Here is a 19,358-nt window from a genome sequence, read left to right as displayed (position 1 = left end):
GGCAGGCACCCCTAGCTGAAGCCCCCACCTCACAAAGCCTGCGGGATCAGGTATGACATGGGAATCCTAGTCTCATTGCACACTGAATGAAAACAATGAATGGAGTCACTTATTTTTCTCACCTGTCTCTCACCAAGCTAAACTCTGGGCTTCTCTCTCGTTCCTTCTTCAGCCATGATGTGAGAAGCTAGAGTAGCTACTGACTCGGTGACCCACCTCACCAACTGCCATGGTGCTTCTCAGGCACAGCAGCATCTTTCCCCAAGTGCCTGTCCCCTTCCTCATCCAGAACACACATGTGTGCCTTGAAAACAAACCAACAAGAAGAGGGATTGACACCTCTTGGGTGTCAACAGAATGATAGAGACCAGAACTCCTCTCAAAGAGAGTCCACGGGTCCCAGTGGGACCTGGGTGTGCCCAAACACAATGCTCTGAAGCTAATGACATGGGGCCGGGTAGAAATCGCATCTGATGGGTAGAACAGTACCAGCTGTCTGTCACTCACCACTGTCCTACACTTCCAGGGAGTGCCCAATTCCTGTGTGCATCATGCAAACATCTGGCCACACAGGCAAGTAAGGGAGAGAGCACCTTATCCCTTCAGCAGGAGTTCTCTGCTAAAGGAGGGTTCTCCAAGATCCTACTAGTCCAAGATAGGCATCTCTGACACATCTAGAGACCCTGCTGAGCAGCAACTGTGCCTAGGAACCTGAATTCTCCTGGATAGGTCCACTTTGGAGAAAGAAACTTCATCCAGTGTCTAGTCCCAGGCACCGTGCAGGCTAGGGCACCACACTTCTGCCATCTCCCCAGGCATGAGAACCACAGACAATATGATAGTGTCTATTTCTGTGGTTCTGTACAGCATTGGACCATTGTGTCATGACCCTCAGAGCCTCACAGCTCACTGGAGAACCAGCTCAGAATATAATGCAGGACAGAATATTCTTCACACCCATGAAGAGTGCAGCATTCTAGCTATGATCAGAGTTATGGATCAGGTAAGGTGTCCCTTAGGGGACCTCTCTTCAGAGTGAAGAAACCTAAGGAGTGCTAGGTAGAGCCACAATGATCTAACGACTGGAAACAGAGTTGTTGCCAGCCTTTCATAGCCCTTACAGTTCTCTGAGCTGTACATGAACCACCCAGTAGACATCGCCTATGTGCCAAGGGGATATCCGAATTCCGATGCCTTCTCTAGACCTTGAACTAGGTTACCAACGAAGACTTAACACTGCCTCATGTTCCTAGGTGGCCAAGGGGGAAAGGGTAGTTCTTCCAGTCCCAAGAGCCTCCAGCACTCCCTGCAGATCATTTGCCCAATGGCAGCAGCCACAGGCATGCGTTCTATGGCCAAGGACCTCTCTTATTTAACTGCATTACCATGCTCTTCAGCTCCTGTACATAGCCTCTCATTCTGGGTGCCCTTTGGCAGTGCAGGCGGCTCCATCTCCAAAACCCTCTCCCAGGCTCAGCCTTGAGAAGCAACAGACAGTTGTCAGCAGTGTAGCAGCCTCAGCCCTTTATAGCCAACATTCCAGCACTAGGTTGGCCAGGGGCATGTAGGTGTGTGTGTGTGTGTGTGTGTGTGTGTGTGTGTGTGTGTGTATGTGTGCGTGTGTGCTCGCGTGCGTGCACGCATTCCCTGAAGGCCTATGTCAGCTCTTTTGAGCTCCTCTATCTGAGGATCCAGGGACACACTGGGCTGCCAGTTGTTGGTGGCAACAGTGACAGGGATCCTGAGAAAGGTGAACAACCCATGCTGACCCCATCAGCACTGCCACATAGTGATCCAACACGACTTCCACAGAACCTGAGGACATACCGAGGAAAGACCAAGCCATTAGGATGAACACAGAAGCAGCAAAGACTTAGAGCAAGAAGTTGACCAGATAGCCTTAGAGGCCTGGGAGAACCAGGACTTGTGGAGTCTCTAGGAGGTACTTGAGAGCTATTTTTATACTTAACCAGGGCGCATAAGCCTGGGAATCCATCTTGAGAGCAAAACACATGTGTGTGAAGTAACTTTAGCATTGAGTGAGCACATTTGGGCTTAAAGGGCAGCCCAGACCCTCTGCATGGACAGTACTTCGGCTCCTCAGGCTTCCTAGGCTTGCTCAGGCTGTAGAAGTACAAGGCCTTCGGGCCTCTGGTTACAGGAGCCATCTGTGGGAAAGGAGCTTTAAGCATCGACTCAGCCTCAGGGTCCCAGAGCAGCCTGCACACTGACAGTTGTGTCTGGGCTTCGAAGGCCTTGAGCTTTTGAAGTCTGGCGGTAGAAGTGCAAGCACTGCCGTGTAGAAGAGAATCCTGGGAAGGGCTTTCTCTAACATTGCACCTCAGCAGAACTTTAGGCCCCATCCACTTTGCAGAGTAAGAAGCCGAGGACCTGAGAGGCTTTGGGTATCTGCCTGTCAGTGATAAAACAGGGTACCCAGGTCCCTTTGCTCCCCGCTAGTGCTTTGTCCACTCGCCCAGCAGCTTTAGCTAAGCTCCTGTCTTACCAGACATTGGTACACCTCTACTCCTGCCCCAGGTGCACCCAAGGGACCAGTGTCAAGAGCCTTGTCTCCTGGCTTTTGCAGAAGTCTGTGGGTGGACAACGGAGTTCACTTCCTTGCCACTGCCCCAGTCAGGTCAGGCTTCAGTGAGGGAACCTGGCCTGGTGAGAGTAGCCACGCGGGGTGGTCAGGTGGATGACCTCTGAGAACCCTGCCTCCTGACTTAACGCTCTGGGTGGTTTTGGTTTTGGTTTTGGTTTTTCTCCTGGCCTGACTTCTGTATTGGTGTGTTCTCGGTTCATCTGATCTGTTTCCTTCCAGGTCCAGCTGTAGGGAGCGGCTGCCAGGCCTTAGGAGCCTTTGCAATGGTTTTGTATTTCTGTAGACACCAGATATAAACATACTGATATATTTGTGTCCCTCCCCTGCTCTCCCACCTCAGTTCACAAGCCTGATGCACACTCTACACGCAGGCCACTCTGACCTCTGACCCCGTGTTCCATGTGGCAGGAGGGTCCACCCCACCCCACCCCCGCCCCGGGCCAGGCCCCAGGTCATGGCTGCTGGCTGTCTGTGGCGGAAGTCCTTGGTTGCTCCCCCCCCTCCCCTGTCCCAGCTCTAACCATTCTGTCCGTCTATCTCGTCTTGTCTTCAGTTTCACAGCAATGTCATGAAGGGCTTCCCTTCCATGCCCAAAAGGAAACAATATGATTTTTGGAAAGTTTGGGGGGAGGGAGGTGGCGGTGCTTCCTGAGCAGCCTTCCAAGGCTCTGGGTCTTAAAGATATGCTCAAAGGAAGTCTCTTGATTGGCTAGAATGCCTGCCAATCAGGAGCCTTCATCTTCAACCTGAGGAGATTCTGCCCGTGGGCAGTGGTTTCTGCTTGTCAGGGCTTGCCAGTACCATTTGGTGTAGTCACCAGATCCAGCAAGGAGCTGAACCATATTGTTTCCCTTTGTGGCCAGTCCTGGTCCTCGTCCCCATCCACGGCTCATGCTTTCTTTGATTTGCATCTTTTTTGCATGGACATGCCGAGTAGTGATAAGCAGGGTTTTCTGTTCTCTGGGGCGCCTCTGGTCAGACCCTTCTCTTTCAGATCCTGTGTCAGGTCATTAGGTTCAGGTGTGTCATTGCTGTGTCCTTTGAGTCCTAAGATGAAGGGCGTGACTGAGGTGTACAGGGAGATCTGGCCCTGTGAGGAGGCGGCGGTGGCCGCAGGGGTGGCAGGTGAGGACAGCCTGGTCTCTGTGCCTTAGGTCTGTGCAGGACGGCAGCCAGGGCGGCCGGGAGAAGCTGGAGCTGGTGCTCTCCAACCTACAGGCTGATGTCCTGGAGCTACTGCTAGAGTTCGTCTACACGGGGTCGCTGGTCATCGACTCAGCCAATGCCAAGACTCTACTCGAGGCGGCCAGCAAGTTCCAGTTTCACACCTTCTGCAAAGTCTGTGTGTCCTTTCTTGGTGAGCTGACCAGCGTTTCCCCCAGATAGTGCCAGGATATCTAGATTTCATCTGCGCATGTGATGGAATGGCATGCACTGAAGGGCTCACTCTGGCCAGAACCAGTGGCCACTAGGATGTATAAACAGCCTGTGCATGTGGCGGGGTTTGGGGCGGGGCTGGGGGGGGGGGGACACCACACCGCTCTGTGCTGGCCTCTAAGCCCTGAATGAATGGACCACACAGCCTGTTCCCCTTTAACATATTCATTCCCAGATGCATGGACAGACCAGAACATCTCCTCTAACCCTTGGAAGCCCAGGGCTGGATTTCACCCCCTCGCCAGACTCCCTGCTCAGAGCATGCTCACTTATACAGCTTAGTACTGCCCAGCTGGGCTGGGAGTTGTGGGCCAGGGACACAAGGAGAACATCACAGAAAACCCACAGCCTCAAGTGTGGGACGCAGAAAGGAAAGCCAGACGCTGGGAACAGGTCAGATGAGTACTGGTGAAGAAGTTGATCAATCCAGAAGAGTCAGGAGCCATTGTGATAGAAAGTGGCACATACTCCGTTCTAGCCTGAAAGGGCCATTAGCCAGATGTCAAAAGAGTCAGTTAGCCAGGCCCCAGATTCTAGGTAATACAATAGGAGTTTCTAGGGGCCATGGAGACAATAGATTGATACATGAGGACTGTTGTCTGTGATATCAGGCATGTTTGCCATGATAGAAGACATCGTAAGTCTCAATGTGGCTACTACCCACAGCCCAGGCCCAAACCCCAAAGCACAGCCCTCCCTCCATGAGAAGGAGAGAAGCTCACTCCATCCTTCACACCTCTGGATTTTCTACTATGCTCTGCAGGGAAAGTATTAGACCCAGAGAGGTCCACATGAATCAGAGCAGAGCAAAACCTAGGAAATGAATGTGAGGCTCAGGGTCAGAGGAGGTAGGCTAATGACAACCATGGCTATTGGATGCAGCGTCAAAAGGAAATGGGCTGGGTTCTGAGGAAGATCCAGGGATGGTGATGGGAACAAGAGGTGATCCGTCCAGGACTCCTGGACCAGTGACCACTCTCTCTCACCTTCAGAGAAGCAGCTGACTGCCAGCAACTGCCTGGGAGTGCTGGCCATGGCCGAGGCCATGCAGTGCAGTGAGCTCTACCACATGGCCAAGGCCTTCGCGCTGCAAATCTTCCCCGAGGTGGCCGCCCAGGAGGAGATCCTCAGCATATCCAAGGATGACTTCATTGCCTACGTCTCCAATGACAGCCTCAATACCAAGGCCGAGGAGCTGGTCTACGAGACTGTCATCAAGTGGATCAAGAAGGACCCGGCAACCCGTGCGCAGGTACGCCTGCTCCACTTGGTGCCTGCAGGCACGGGGATGGAGGGAAAGAAAGGGGGCAGGGCTGCAAGGATTGTAGACGAGTCCAAAATAATATCACACACACACACACACACACACACACACACAAGGAAAGAAGTGGTAAAGATGAGACTGTGTCCAGAGGGCTCTTAAGGACTTCCATTCCACCTGGAATAAGTGTCCAAGTCTGACACGGGGACACAGGGTCTGGATGAGCAGTGCCTGGGCCCTTCACAGAAAAGTGGGTACCAGGGCATATGGGGTCCCAGGAGGTCAGGGTGTGTATTCTGGCTGTCAAGTGTGTAGAGAGCAAACCGAAGCCATTCTGGACGTAGAAAACCACTACATGTATGGCAAGAGAGAAAACGGGTTACCAAAGGAGACAGAAAAGCCAGAGGAAGCATCCCCACATGGTCACCCAAGTCTCAGGGAGCTCGTCAGCCCAGAAAGCCCCAAGCGGAGTCCCTGTGCAGAAGGGGGACTGCCATTGGTCATTGTCGTGAGGAACCTGAAGGTTAGGACAGCGGCAGGAAGCCCTTGGCAGAATCAGAGTATAAGACAACTGGGAGCAATGGTGGAGGAGCCTAAGCAGCCAGGACAGAGCCAGGAAGCCAAAGGCTGGGTCACAAGGGCTGTCACGGTTCATTGGGCATAAAGAGAAGGTGACAGGAGGTAGAATTAGGAGGAATGGGAGTTCAAGGCCAACTTGACTACACAGTGAGCCTCAGCCTAGGCTACAAGACTCTGACTCAAGGGAAGGGAAGGGGAAGGAGGGGGAGGAAAAGAGAAGGCAGAGAGGAAGAGGAGGGGAGGGAAAGATTGGAAACAAGCATGAGAGGCCAAACAGAATACAGAGATAGCTCCCCGCCCCGCCTCCACCCCACCACCCAGTCCCTAGAATCCACCCCGCCCCGCCTCCACCCCACCACCCAGTCCCTAGAATCCACCCTGCCCCGCCTCCACCCCACCACCCAGTCCCTAGAATCCAGGAGAAGAAATGTTCCTCCCCTGACCAGTTTGTTCCACAAAGCAAGTATTTTCAAAGAAAGGAGTTGAAGCTGTGTAGGTGGTCACAGTAAGTGCCACAGTTCTCCACAACTCTCAAGTCTACATCCACAGCCCAGAGTGTGGTATGAGCTCAGCCAGGCTTGCCCAGAGACCCTGATCTCCCTGTTTCCCATCTGCATCCCTCCAAAAAAAAAAAAAAACCCTTTGTGCCCAAGAATAAACCCCATATAGTTCTCCAAGTGTCAAGTCCTTTTACACTCTCCTGTGCCTCTAGATGTCCTCCCCACAGCCCCCACACTTGCTCCCACCACCTGACAGAAGTCCCAACTCCTCCACCTCAAACATCATCCTCCCTGTGACACCTCTCACTTCTGCACCTTCCTCAGCCGTCGCTACCACCCAGAAAACTGTGAACACTTTTTAGATCAGAGGCCAGGTCTCATCAGCCTGTGCAGCTCTGGTAACAAGCTTAACATAGAGTGGCTACCAATTACTCCTGCCACTCAGCCTCTGGACGAAACAAAAGTGGGTGGAGTGGCGAGCCGTTCCCCTGTCGCTGGGGACGTTCACGAAAACGTGAAAACGTGCACGAAAACGTGCAGGAAAAGCCTTGAATGAAGGATGAGGGTGTCCAGAAGCCAGGATGGGACAAGGTGACACTCCTCAGAAGCTGTAGTATTAGGGACACACAGATGTCACAGTTACCTTACAGCTGACAGTCATCATCTCATTTAAGTTCTTCTGGGTCTTCCCACCTGTTCCTGTCACTCTCACACCTCTGCAAGACAAAAGGCTTCCGCTCTCCGGGTTTCAGCCACCTGGCAGTCTGCTGCGCAGTCAGGCTCCGTGACACAGATGGAGTATGGAGAGGAGAAGCTGGGAGGGATAGACTGCTCTGGGGCTGGCTGCAGCTGCTAGGCCTCCAGTCAGCCCTCCATGCCTTCCCATCGTCTAGTATGCCAGGATGGGCAGGGTGCATGCCCAGGACACATCCAGATGGGGAGTCCTCTCCCTTCAACTCGTAAGAGGTGGCTTCCCCTCAGCAGAATCCCACTCCTTCTATTCCGCAGCACGCGGCAGAGCTCCTGGCTGCCGTCCGCCTCCCGTTCATCCACCCCAGTTATCTGCTCAACGTGGTGGACAACGAAGAGCTGATCAAGTCGTCAGAAGCGTGCCGGGACCTGGTCAACGAGGCCAAACGCTACCACATGCTACCCCACGCCCGGCAGGAGATGCAGACGCCCCGAACCCGGCCCCGCCTCTCTGCAGGTATCAAGGGACGTGCCCAGAGTCCCCAGATAGCAGATGCCATAGAGTCAGCTGGCTCCAGATGGTCCCCCCCAGAGAGGATCCAGACACAGATGCTGACGGTGTCAGGGTGTGTCCCAAGGGTACCCATCCATGTCCCCACAGGTGTGGCCGAGGTCATCGTTTTGGTTGGGGGCCGTCAGATGGTTGGGATGACCCAGCGCTCGCTGGTGGCTGTCACCTGCTGGAACCCACAGAACAACAAGTGGTACCCCTTGGCCTCGCTGCCTTTCTATGATCGCGAGTTCTTCAGTGTAGTGAGTGCTGGGGACAACATCTACCTCTCAGGTGAGGCTCCCGAGGGCTGGGTGGGAACTGGGATGGGCTTCCCAAAGGCACCTGGGCTGAGGAAGGTCAAGGCCCCAGAGTATCTGCTTTACAAATAAAACCTTCTGCTTCTGTCCTTGGAACTGGGCATCCTGTCCTTAGCCCCTTCCTCAACCCTTTCTGTTCTATGTACCCCCATACTGTTCACAGGTGGTATGGAATCAGGGGTGACGCTGGCTGATGTCTGGTGCTACATGTCCCTGTTGGATAACTGGAACCTGGTCTCCAGAATGACTGTCCCTCGTTGTCGCCACAATAGCCTCGTCTATGATGGGAAGATCTACACTCTTGGGGGACTTGGAGTGGCTGGCAACGTGGACCATGTGGAGAGGTGAGGCAGCCACAGTCTGTCACTGAACACTAATGTCGCATCATTGCTCCCTCTGCACCTGCAACAGCACCTACCTAATACTGATTCCAGGTTTATCAGGAAGTGAACACAAGACGCAAGTCACTAACACAAGGATGGTGTCCCAAGGTCCAATCACGAAAGGACGTGAGAGAGCTTGACCAGAGTCATATTAGAATTCAGGAGCTTAAACCAATGTCCCAAGTATGGTCCATGCCAGTGGTTGTGCCACTTTGTCCAACCACATAAGGGTTGCACACATCTTTCCTGCATCCCACACATGCCAGGTAACTGGCAGTGATGCCAGGAAGAGAAACCACTCACCAACTAAGCATTGTAAGGGCACAGTCTGGCCAGCCCTCTAGGTCCCAGGCTGTCTCCCACCCTACCCCAGCCAGACTGTGGAGGATGTGGTATGAGTCGGGCAGAGGCCTGAGGGCCAGAAGCTGGAGTAGGTACTGCCCTTTTGATGGACATTTGCCAAGATACTTTCCTCCTGAGCCAGTGAGGCTGCTCTTGTAAGAGAATGGGTGGAGTCACCTCAAAGAAGATGCTCAGAACCTCTGGGAGAGGACCACCAGCTAGCAGAGCAGAAAGACTTCCGTGTTGCTTCGGGAGAAACTAGTGCCCCATAGAGAGGCATATGAGGCTGGCCTGGCCCCAGGCTATAGCCCCAGTTTCGATCAGTAGATCAGTGATTTCACTCACTCTTTCCCTTACCTTGGCCCACACCGTCAGCTGCCATCAGAAAGCACAATTTGCAATGTGACATCCTTTCTGCCTGTGAAGCCACACATACCCCTCGATTTCATTTTTTTTTTTCTTCCCCTGGGTAGCTAATTGGACACTTGATGAATGTTCCAGCAAGGATGGTTTCAGAGTGAGACAGGTTCTGAATGTTCACTGCAGGCTTTTAACTCCCCCAAGTGGAGCCAGAGATGGCTTGGTAACAACATTTAATTGTCACATTGATTTGCTGCTACTGAGAAGTCCCTGGGTGATTATGAGCATGTTAATACCGTGCTTGGACCCAGACCAGTCCTAACCCTGGGTGGTCTTCAGCATAACCTGCTGCATGTCCAGATGTGGTCCCAAGCTCCCCGGGAAGCATCAGTTCCCAGGCATGTGTGGCTCAATAATAAACACACAAGCAAGGAGACATTTGCTATGTAGGAGTCCGCGGAGCAGGATGTCATCTTGCTTTGCCTCTGTCAGCTATTTTTAATCTCCTAAGACGCTGATTATTCATTTTGCAAAGTTCTGCTTGTTGATAAATACAGGGATTTGTTGAAGAATCAAACACACCGATGGAGAGGTAGAGACAATCTCTACTCTTTCTGCTTTTCTTGGGCCCTGAAGCAGTTCTCTGAGGCCCCGGGGGCTGCCTGTACTGGCCTTCCCCACGAAGTCCAGCCTTCCAACTGGCTGGAAAATAAATGTCAGCTCGAAGCACCTGAGACCACCCCCAGGAGGCCCGGTGAGGGAAAGAGCAGCTGGAGATCCCAGAGAGACCTGAGGGACCCTGAGTGCTCCCTTAGCCCATGCAGATCTGTCATCTGGGCCTGTAGGATGGGACAAAGACTAGAAGAGCCCTAGGGGATGCCCATGAGAGGGAGTGGAGGGTGTGGGGGAAGAGGCACCCACTGGTACCCAAGGAGAAATCCCCTTTGGGTAAGTGAGTCCCTGTGCCACATGGCCACAGTGAAGAGAACTCAGGGTGACAGGAAGGTCAGTCTAATGGCGATAGACATGAGGGTGCTTTGTTCCCCAGGACGCACTAATGGTACAAATTGCTATTATATTGATAATGAGCGAGATATATGGTGTATTATAATTATATTACATTACCGTGTTACAGGAATAGAACAAGATTACATAATTATAGATTAAAACAACAGTGCCATAGACAAACCTGTATTATATCATTATATAAATAACTGGGTCTAATATTTTATAGCAATATATTGCAGGAGCTGTGGTTACTGCATAAATGATAGCGGAACGCCTCACTCGGCTGGGTCATTTGCATGTCATTAGCATATCCTTCTCAAGCAGGAAGCTGACAGATTGAGCTGACGGGAGAGCTCATGGCTTGGCAATCAGCCACCTGGAATAACAAACTCTCAGGAAATTTGTGTTTGGCGGAATGTGTCATTATGCCGAAAGACTGAGGGCTAACAGCCACATAATCTTTCTCATCTCTCAGCTCTTTCTGTGGAAGCTCTTTGGCTCACTGCCATATTGGCTTAAAAAACAGATATCTGAACTTCTGACACTGCCCTGAAAAGACACTTACTTCACTGCCTGTTCTCTATATATCATTCATCCACGACTGAATGGCATCGGCCACAGCTGCCCCATAAGACAGCTTGGCTTCTAATACCCAAGTCCAGAAGCAGATGTCACATGGTATCCCCTCCCCTGACTCAAGAATCAGGACATGGTGCACATAAGACCCTCTTCCTAGAGTACCTAGCTCTAGGGAGCTAATGATGGCTCTTATCCAAAGGAGACCCCCAGGGAGAACATGGCAGCCGTATGCTGTTCACGACTCTGTGCTGACTGAACTCACTGGTGAGCAAGCTCAGGTCCTTGCTTTGGATGCAGACACATATGGAGCAGAGATAAGTGAGCCAGGAGGTCTGCAGTAAGTGGTGGGCAGCTGCAGTCAGGCAGGAGCATCAAGGAACAGCTACCTCCTCGGAGCACTAAACAGAAGTACTGCCGAGTGGGAGGACAGCACTGTCCCCCCTTAGGTCTACTTCTGCTCATCCCAGCAGCTGTCCCTGCCGCTTTCCCCTCAGTGGCTCTGCACTTCTCCATTCTCTCACTTTGCTCCTTCATTCCAAACTGTATGTGAAGCAGATCTGTTCAGCCTTATTCTCTACCTTTCACCTCTCCCTGGGACTGGTAAGGGAAATCCTAGCATCCTTCAGACTGGTCCTACTATGCACTAGAGACTCAAGCTTCCACCCAGTCCCAAATGCTGCAAGGTACTCTTGGGTTTGCCCTGTCAGCCGTTTCCTCTTAAAAGCAGCTCTCCTCTTGTCTCTCCTCAACCGTACACAGGCTCTCCTGTCCACCCCACCTCCTGCTTCCCATAGTAAATGGGGCCATGGATTGAGAACTCAAACGTCCCGGGGTGCAGTATTTACTTAGATATAAAGGTAGCCCTGAATTCCATCCTTAGAACTACACAAAGTAGGGATGGTTGTCCACACTTGTGAGCTCAGCACTTGGGTGTTCTCAGACGTTACACTTATCCTTGACTACTTAGAAATAACCAGGCCAACCTGGGATACATGAGTCCCTCTCTCAAGAAAAACAAGAAACTTTCTCCTCTCTCTGCTAACTCCAGCAATGTGCCTGCAGCTGTGCCTTCCCCGACCTCCACCCTCTCCTGCTAACATGCTCACAACTCCTTCTGCTTTAATTAGCATCTGCTATACCTATCAGAAACCACACGGGACCCAGGAACCTTTGTCCTACAAGGACAAATAACAGATTCCCATAGGCTGGGAGGTTCAAGGCTTTTCCGAGGTCCCTGTGGTCCCCAGCTGTGTGTTTTCTCTCTCCTAGCCTCTCTCCTTCCTCTCTCTGTCACTCTCTCTGGCTCTCCACCCATCCCACCCCACCTCCTCCCTCTCCCTTCCTCCCTCCCATCTCTCTCAATAGGACCTATGTTACCCAGGATGGCCCGGAACTCTTGGGTCACATCTGAGTGCTGGGACCCAGTCATGTGCCATCTCTTCTTGCTTATACCATAAAGTTCCCTTGGTACCCGCAGGGGACGAGTTCCAGGATGTGGCCTGTAGACCCACATCTCCAGGTGCTCAAGTCCCCGTATAAAACGGCATGGTATCCACATCCGAATACTTGTACACATCCTGCTGCAGACTCAAGATGCTTCAAACCATTTACAATACCCGATACAATGCAGATGCTATGTAAAAAGCTGTTATACTGTACTGCTTTGAAAACAATGGAAAATCTGGACATGTTCCATACAAATACAGTTTCAGATTTTTCATATCTGCAGCTGATGGCATCTATGGATGCAGAATGCAAAGATTTAGAGCCTGGCTGTTTAGTTAACTTTCGTTCAAGCCTTTGGACTTCCTCCTATCTATACAAAAATTTACTTGACACCCCCAAACATTAAAACAAAACCCGTTTCGTGCCAGAGTTTATTTCCACGGGCTCAGGAGAAGCCGCTGATAACATTTGGAGAACTGTGCAACCCAGTTATTATGGGAACTTAGAATTCTGTATTAAAACACAGATGATCCATTCCTCAGAGCCCAAGCCTTTTGGCCAGCCATCATGCTTTCCTGCTTTGTAACTGGGGTCTCACATGACTCTCAGAGTACCTGTGGAAAGAGAGTCTAGGCAAAGGTAACTCCAGCACAGAGGATCTTCTACCTGACCCCCGAATCCTAATCCTGCTGATACACCATGTTACCAGGAGGTTTTTCTCACAGAGGTGGCTGGTAAATGCCGATAAGGGAGGATTCTACTTTTTAAAAAATACCTCAGAATTCCATGTTTCTGTCTAGGTACTCCAGTCTCTGCCCACTTCAGGGCTCAGTTTCCTCAGGAGAAGGATATGTCTGCTGTCTCTGTCTTCACTGTGCACACAGTGCCTCCTGTGCCTCTCAGCTCACCCACAGCCCTGCTGACCTCAGGAACACTGCAATCTGCCCAGTACTCCATGCCTTTACCCCACCTTCCACGCTTGAGGACCTTTGTTTTACAGCGGATGGTTGCTGGCTGATGACCTCAGGGTGAAGATGGCTCTCCACCCCTCACAGGCCACCCTCCCCAGAGCTCAACCTCAGCCTCAGGGCCACCTGTAGTCCCCAGTGAGCTCCTTAACTCTCATTTCCATCCTGTGTTGGTGACCCCAAAGCTAACTTCAACCCTGACAAGGACCCACAGACACTGATGAAAACTGCATTCCTCCTTGGCTGCTGGCTTCCTTCCCAGTTCTTCCGAGACAGAGACCCCAAAGTACCCTAAGCGACCCTGTCTCTCTCAGCTGCTTGCTCCGTCCCTGCAGCAAATGTCCCTCACCTCTCCTGGGCCCAGTTCTTCACACCCATCCTCCTTTGACCCAAACTCATTACTTACTTCTCACTAAGCTTCCTATGGATGACTGGTCTAACTGGTCTCCCAGCCTTCCGGCCCTGCAGCCCCAGTGGTCTCTCTAGTCTGTTGTAGTATTTCCCTGCTTAAACTTCAGGGCTTCCCCACTGGAGAGGGCACAAACCCCGAATCCCTGAGCTTGGCACTTAAGGTTTTCTAACTTACCCAACCTCCAACTTCTATGAACTATGCTAGGTACCCCTCAAACACCAGTGGGCACTCATTTGCCTCTTCACCTTCAGTGGCCCTCCTTACCCCATTTGTTCACCGATAGCTTATTCACCCTTCTAGGCCCAACCCCATATCACTCTCCAGAGTGGGCTAACCCCACTGTGTGCTGGGTTTCCTACTGTGTGCTTGTTGGCTCCCTCCCTCATCATCATGACACACCATCCTTCACAACTATTGGGTTTTGCACATTCTCCCCACTGGGCCAGCACCAACTTGAAGGCAAAAATGGCACTTAGTTCACCCTGGTCTCCCCAAGTGGACGCTGGCTGCACCATCACCCCCAGAGATGCTCACCATGTAAGCAAAGGCAGGATCTACACAGAGGTTGGCAGGCAGCAAAAGGCCCAGTGCAGCTCAAGAGGAGGCCTACAGCGCCAGTTCGGCGCACCACCTGGAAGCGGCTCAAGCCTGTGTCTCCATCTGAGGGCTTAGGCTATGATTGATGCTGACAACAAGAAGCAATGCTGGATTTCCCATGTGCTGTTGCCCTGGGCTGCGGCCTGCCTTGCACAAGGACTCTCTCTTTCTCCCCTTCACAGGTACGACACTATCACTAACCAATGGGAGGCAGTAGCCCCTCTGCCTAAGGCGGTACATTCGGCAGCAGCCACTGTGTGTGGTGGCAAAATCTATGTGTTCGGTGGCGTGAATGAGGCAGGGCGAGCGGCAGGTGTCCTTCAGTCCTATGTGCCACAGACCAACACGTGGAGCTTCATTGAGTCCCCAATGATAGGTAAGAATTGGGTCCCCTGTCCAAAGCAGTGGTGTCCCCCCAGTCCCATATCTAGGTGCGGGCAGGAGGTGACCCCAAAGTCCAGGTGTGATGGGGATGCAGGTGCCAAGAGAAGGGTGAGCCAGTCAAGGGCCGGGCTGCTCCTGTTCCCCAGTCTGTCCTCTGGGTAATCAGTGACACGCTGCTATTGGAAACACTGCTGGGAAAGAAAGAGGAGGGAGTGTCCTTGACCACCTGCTCTGCCATTCTCACAGACAACAAATATGCACCTGCTGTCACCCTCAATGGCTTTGTGTTCATCCTGGGAGGAGCTTATGCCAGAGCCACCACCATCTACGACCCAGAAAAAGGCAACATCAAGGCGGGGCCGAACATGAATCACTCTCGGCAGTTCTGCAGGTGAAGGGGGTACCTCAGCTGGGGTTCTGAAGGAGTGAGGCAGGGGAGGGGTGCACGGGGGAAACCACATCAGGAGAAACATCATCACAGGACTTACTACCTCCCCAAACTAAAGAAATGGCAAGTCTGGAGCGATGGCCCTCCCTCCTACCTACCCACAGAATGGATGTCAGGGCTAGGGTACATCATGGAGCCCCTGGGAACACCCAGGAAAGCATCCCGTGATGGAAGCTGGCCCAGGATCCTCACACTGTGGCTCCACAGGACCTTATCTCACACTGGAAGAGACATCAGAGCTATCCTCCCAGGGACAACTGACGCGTGTGTTCTAGAGTCTCCTAGGATGAAAGCACATGGGGAAAGCAGGGATGGGATACAGATCTCACACTGGAAGAGACATCAAAGCTATCCTCCCAGGGACAACTGACACGCGTGTTCTAGAGTCTCCTAGGATGAAAGCACATGGGGAAGCAGGGATGGGATACAGATCTCACACTGGAAGAGACATCAAAGCTATCCTCCCAGGGACAACTGACACGCGTGTTCTAGACTCTCCTAGGATGAAAGCACATGGGGAAAGCAGGGATGGGATACAGATCTCACACTGGAAGAGACATCAGAGCTATCCTCCCAGGGACAACTGACGCGCGTGTTCTAGAGTCTCCTAGGATGAAAGCACATGGGGAAGCAGGGATGGGATACAGATGGGTTCCTAGGACCCTGACCTCAGGTCAGTGAGACGCCAGTCCTTACTCTTCTGGCCTCCTCCAGAAGAGTAAAAAGAAGGGTCCCAGATACCCCACTAGTTGCACTTCCATAGCAGGCTCTCCCTGAAGACACCCTGTGATGCAGAGGCAATGACTGCGTGTTCAGCTAGGAATAACAAGGAACATTTATTGAGCACCTATTGTTTGTATAGCATTACTACAGGAGATAAAACCCTCACTCCTAACATGGTACTACATCTTGGATAATTAGCTTCTCTGGCCTGAGGAAGTCTGTCTCCTCTGGCAGATCGGAGAACTGAGAGGCTCCTGGTGGAGTTGTGACCCTCAGGTGTACCCCCACCCCAGCACCACAAGCACTCGTGGTCTGACTGGATCACCGAGTCAATGCTGAAGAGGCCCGGGCTTCACCAGAGACTACAAGGAGCAGGAGAGACTAAGCACCCGGCTGGGATGGGGAGGAAGAGGGCCTTTTGAGAGTAGCAGGGAAATAGTTGGCCCTAAAGGAGCAGCATGAACACTCTGGGTAGCAAGGAACTAGAAGAGAACCTGACAGAAGCCTCAGTGTCTGGTAAGAAAGCTAGACACCAGCTGTGTTCTGTTCAGGGCCTTGGAAAACTTCTGGGTCCATTTTCAAGAACTAGCCATTAGATGGGATGAAGGAAAACTCTGGGGCTAGAAGTGTGACTATATCAACAGTTGCAGTGCATTAAGAAGCCAATGCAGGGCTGAAGAAATGACTTAGTGGACAAGGGGACTTGTTGCTCTTGCAGAGGACCCAGGCTCGATTCCCAGCACCCACATGGTGGCTCACAACTATCCACAATTCCAGTTCCAGGAGGATCGGATGCCCTCCTCTGACTTCTACAGACACTAGGCAGGCATGTTATGCACATACATACATGCAAGAAAAATACATAAAATAAAATTATTTAAGCAAAGTTTAAAGAAGCAGAGAAGGGGACAACACTGGACTTCTGGATGAGCTGGCTGCAAGAGCAGTCCCCAGTGAGGGAGTGTCACCCAGGGACAGGTTCGGGAGAGCTACTGGCCATCTTGCAGAGCATGCTTAGACCTTGAGTTACAGGTGGAAGCAGCCCAGGTCACATACACAGAGGAGACAGGATGGAAGGTAGGACTCTTAGGTCCCTGGACAGCAGTAAAGCCTCCGTCACAGATGTGCCACTTTGGTAGCTCCAACCCCTGTTCTGTTTCTTGGCATTCTGAGCTTTGTTCCCAACAGTCAGCAGACTCAGTAGGAAAAGAGGCCCAGTAAAGGCCCAGAGATGGGCAGAAGCAGCCCCTCTGTAGCTGCCCTTAGTTTCTCAGCATTGCAGGGAGGGAAGCCTAGTGAAAATGAGCATCTCTCCCCTCAGAATAGCGCTGCACGAGGTCCTGAGTGTCCCTGGAGGGAAAATGTTCTAGTTGTTATGTAGAGAGAATTTCTTATTAGCATCACCTGCCAATAGAAAAGCCAATGACCAATGAGCAGAGGCAAGAAAGAGTAGGTGGGACACTGGCAGGAAGAGAGAGGATTCTGGGAAATAGAGTACTAAAAAAAAGAGGGGGGGGGGAGAGCTTCAAGAGAATGCAGGGGAGATGGACCGAGGAGACAGATGCAAACCAGCAGGTAGAAGAACTCAGGGTGACGCTGAGAGACACAGAGGAGACGTGGAGAAAGGAGCAGGCTGGGCCTCAAGAGAGTGCTAGACACAGAATAGTTTAAATGGGTTAAATAAGTTAGGAGCCTCTCATGAGCCAAAGCTTAAGGCCAATGCATTTGTTAATAAGTAATTAGTCTCAAAGTCTTCATTCCAGGAGCCGAGGCTGGGGGAGAAAAACTTGGAGTTATTTTTTTTTTTTACATTGTTGTTTATTGGTCCAGGTCAGGGAGCTACAAAGATCAAGATCCCACACGACCTCTGCAAGAGTGTCCATGGGCCCCACAACCAGCCCCGTGTTGGGATTTGTCTCCAGAACCAATATGGAGACTCATGGCCTAACTCTCTGCCCCTCACTTTCCTTCCCACAGTGCCGTGGTGCTCGATGGTAAAATTTATGCAACCGGAGGCATTGTGAGCAGTGAGGGACCAGCCCTGGGCAACATGGAAGCCTATGAACCCACAACCAACACATGGACCCTCTTACCCCACATGCCCTGTCCTGTGTTCAGACACGGCTGTGTTGTGATAAAGAAGTATATTCAAAGCGGCTGACATCAGCAGAAAGCCCAAGACAAGTCTATGGGACAAGTCCGGTGAGGCGAATGCCACACAACATGGTTATCTTTCAACACCAACGAGAGGCCCACAAAACACAATCAAGAAACTCACTGCGCTAACATTTCGAATATTCTCTACATTGAATGTAGGAAAATCATCCTCGCCTTTTGGGTGAAGCGGGGCACAGTGCTCCGGGCAGCAGGAACCTGGAATGCACGGAGCCCGGGCTCTCTGGCCAGCAAGGCACTAGCTCTGAACAGAGGGCGCTCGCTCTGCCCGGTGCAATAGTTTCACATATTTTTCAACTGGGAGAGAAGCTGTTTTTTTCCTTCTTGCAGAGCAAGCTTGATCCCTAAACCACCATAGATCAGTTATCCTGTGACAATTTGGGGCATCACGCTCTTTTGGAATAAGGTCAAAGTGTCCTTATCACTTTGATTCCTACTTTTTTTTTTTTTTTTTTTGGAGTTCTTCTTTTTCGTAAATTGATTTTCTAGAATTTTGAAATCTGTTTTTTTTTTTTTTTTTTGGAGTTTTTTGGTTTTGGTTTTGGTTTTTCTTAAACCTATGTATACTTTCAAGTGGCCGAGAGAAAAAGGAGGGATGGAACTGCGCAGCACCAAGGCCTCGGAGAGGGGCTGGTTGCCACCAGACGGGATGGAGGGCCGGCTGCACGTGCAGAGCTAGGGCTGGCAGCCGCAGGGGTCACTGGGAAGAGCCGCCTGTCCTTCATGGCTTTGTCTACCACGTTTTTGCTGCAGAAGGACATGGTGGGAATGCTAGCTTTCTCTCAGCCAGTACGAATTATTTAGATTTCCGAGGCATTTTCTTGATACACAAAAGGCTATTTTTAAGTACCGAGAGAAGGAGGCCACAAGAGGGACAACGCTGTGGGACTTCCCAAAGCTCTTTGTAGGTAGCGCCAGAGGTAGGCCCCTTGCTCTCATTTTTCTATGTGCAGAATAGAGGATCTCTCCTGAGGTGGGCCATGCCCCCCCACTTTATTTTTGGAAAAAAGTTAACTCCCAGACAGTCCTGGAAGACCGTGCCATGTGGAGGCATTGTCAGAGGGAAGGGTCTATTCTAGAAGAACATGGTTCTGACTTCTGACATCAGTCCAGCTCCCTCCATGAGGTAAAGCTGACGACCCAGGCCCCAGGAAAGGGACTGAGAGAGGGAGGGAGGGAGAAGAAATGTCTACAAAGCACAGGAGACTATTTTTGATATTTATAGCTATATATTCAAGGCACCTGCCACGAGAGCTCTCAGGATGGGGACAGCCTTCTTAGACGAGCCATGACAGCCACGGCCTGAGAGGCACAAGCAGAAACACTCTCCTTGTTGCCTTGCTGCATAGTAACCTGAGAAAAGGGAAGGCAGGAGAGGTCCCAGCGAGGCTCAAAAGAGAAAGGCCTTCCTTCCCGTTAGTCCTTAGACCCTCAAACCTCACCCGGTCATCAGTTTCCATTCCAGGGCAGGAAGAAGGCCGCCGCCACCGTGCTGTTTAGTTGAAGTTAGTACCAAATACACACCATTTTGCTACCTGGAAAGTCCGCTGGCCATCACATCATGACAAGGACCATTGACAGAGAGAAAGAG

General features: G+C 51.6%; 1 protein-coding gene across 2 annotated transcripts in view; it reads left to right on the top strand.

Annotated features, from left to right (window-relative positions):
• Klhl29 (kelch like family member 29) overlaps window positions 1–18,212 on the top strand; it is a 303,934-nt gene extending 285,722 nt beyond the window's left edge. For both annotated transcript variants that reach the window (XM_021201749.2, XM_029540694.1), the window contains exons 7-14: window positions 3,760–3,962; window positions 5,035–5,294; window positions 7,391–7,589; window positions 7,734–7,916; window positions 8,106–8,286; window positions 14,220–14,413; window positions 14,668–14,812; window positions 17,570–18,212. In XM_021201749.2, the coding sequence (XP_021057408.1) occupies window positions 3,760–3,962; window positions 5,035–5,294; window positions 7,391–7,589; window positions 7,734–7,916; window positions 8,106–8,286; window positions 14,220–14,413; window positions 14,668–14,812; window positions 17,570–17,753 (1,549 nt within the window). In that variant the 3' untranslated portion in view covers window positions 17,754–18,212. The remainder of the gene's footprint in view (window positions 1–3,759; window positions 3,963–5,034; window positions 5,295–7,390; window positions 7,590–7,733; window positions 7,917–8,105; window positions 8,287–14,219; window positions 14,414–14,667; window positions 14,813–17,569) is intronic.
• The last annotated feature ends 1,146 nt before the right edge of the window (window positions 18,213–19,358 follow it).

This window comes from Mus pahari, chromosome 7, assembly GCF_900095145.1.
Source record: "Mus pahari chromosome 7, PAHARI_EIJ_v1.1, whole genome shotgun sequence".
In the NCBI taxonomy this organism is placed as follows: Eukaryota; Metazoa; Chordata; class Mammalia; order Rodentia; family Muridae; genus Mus; species Mus pahari.
The sequence above is the reverse complement of the archived record's forward strand: the minus strand, read 5'-3'. Positions and strand labels throughout refer to the sequence as shown.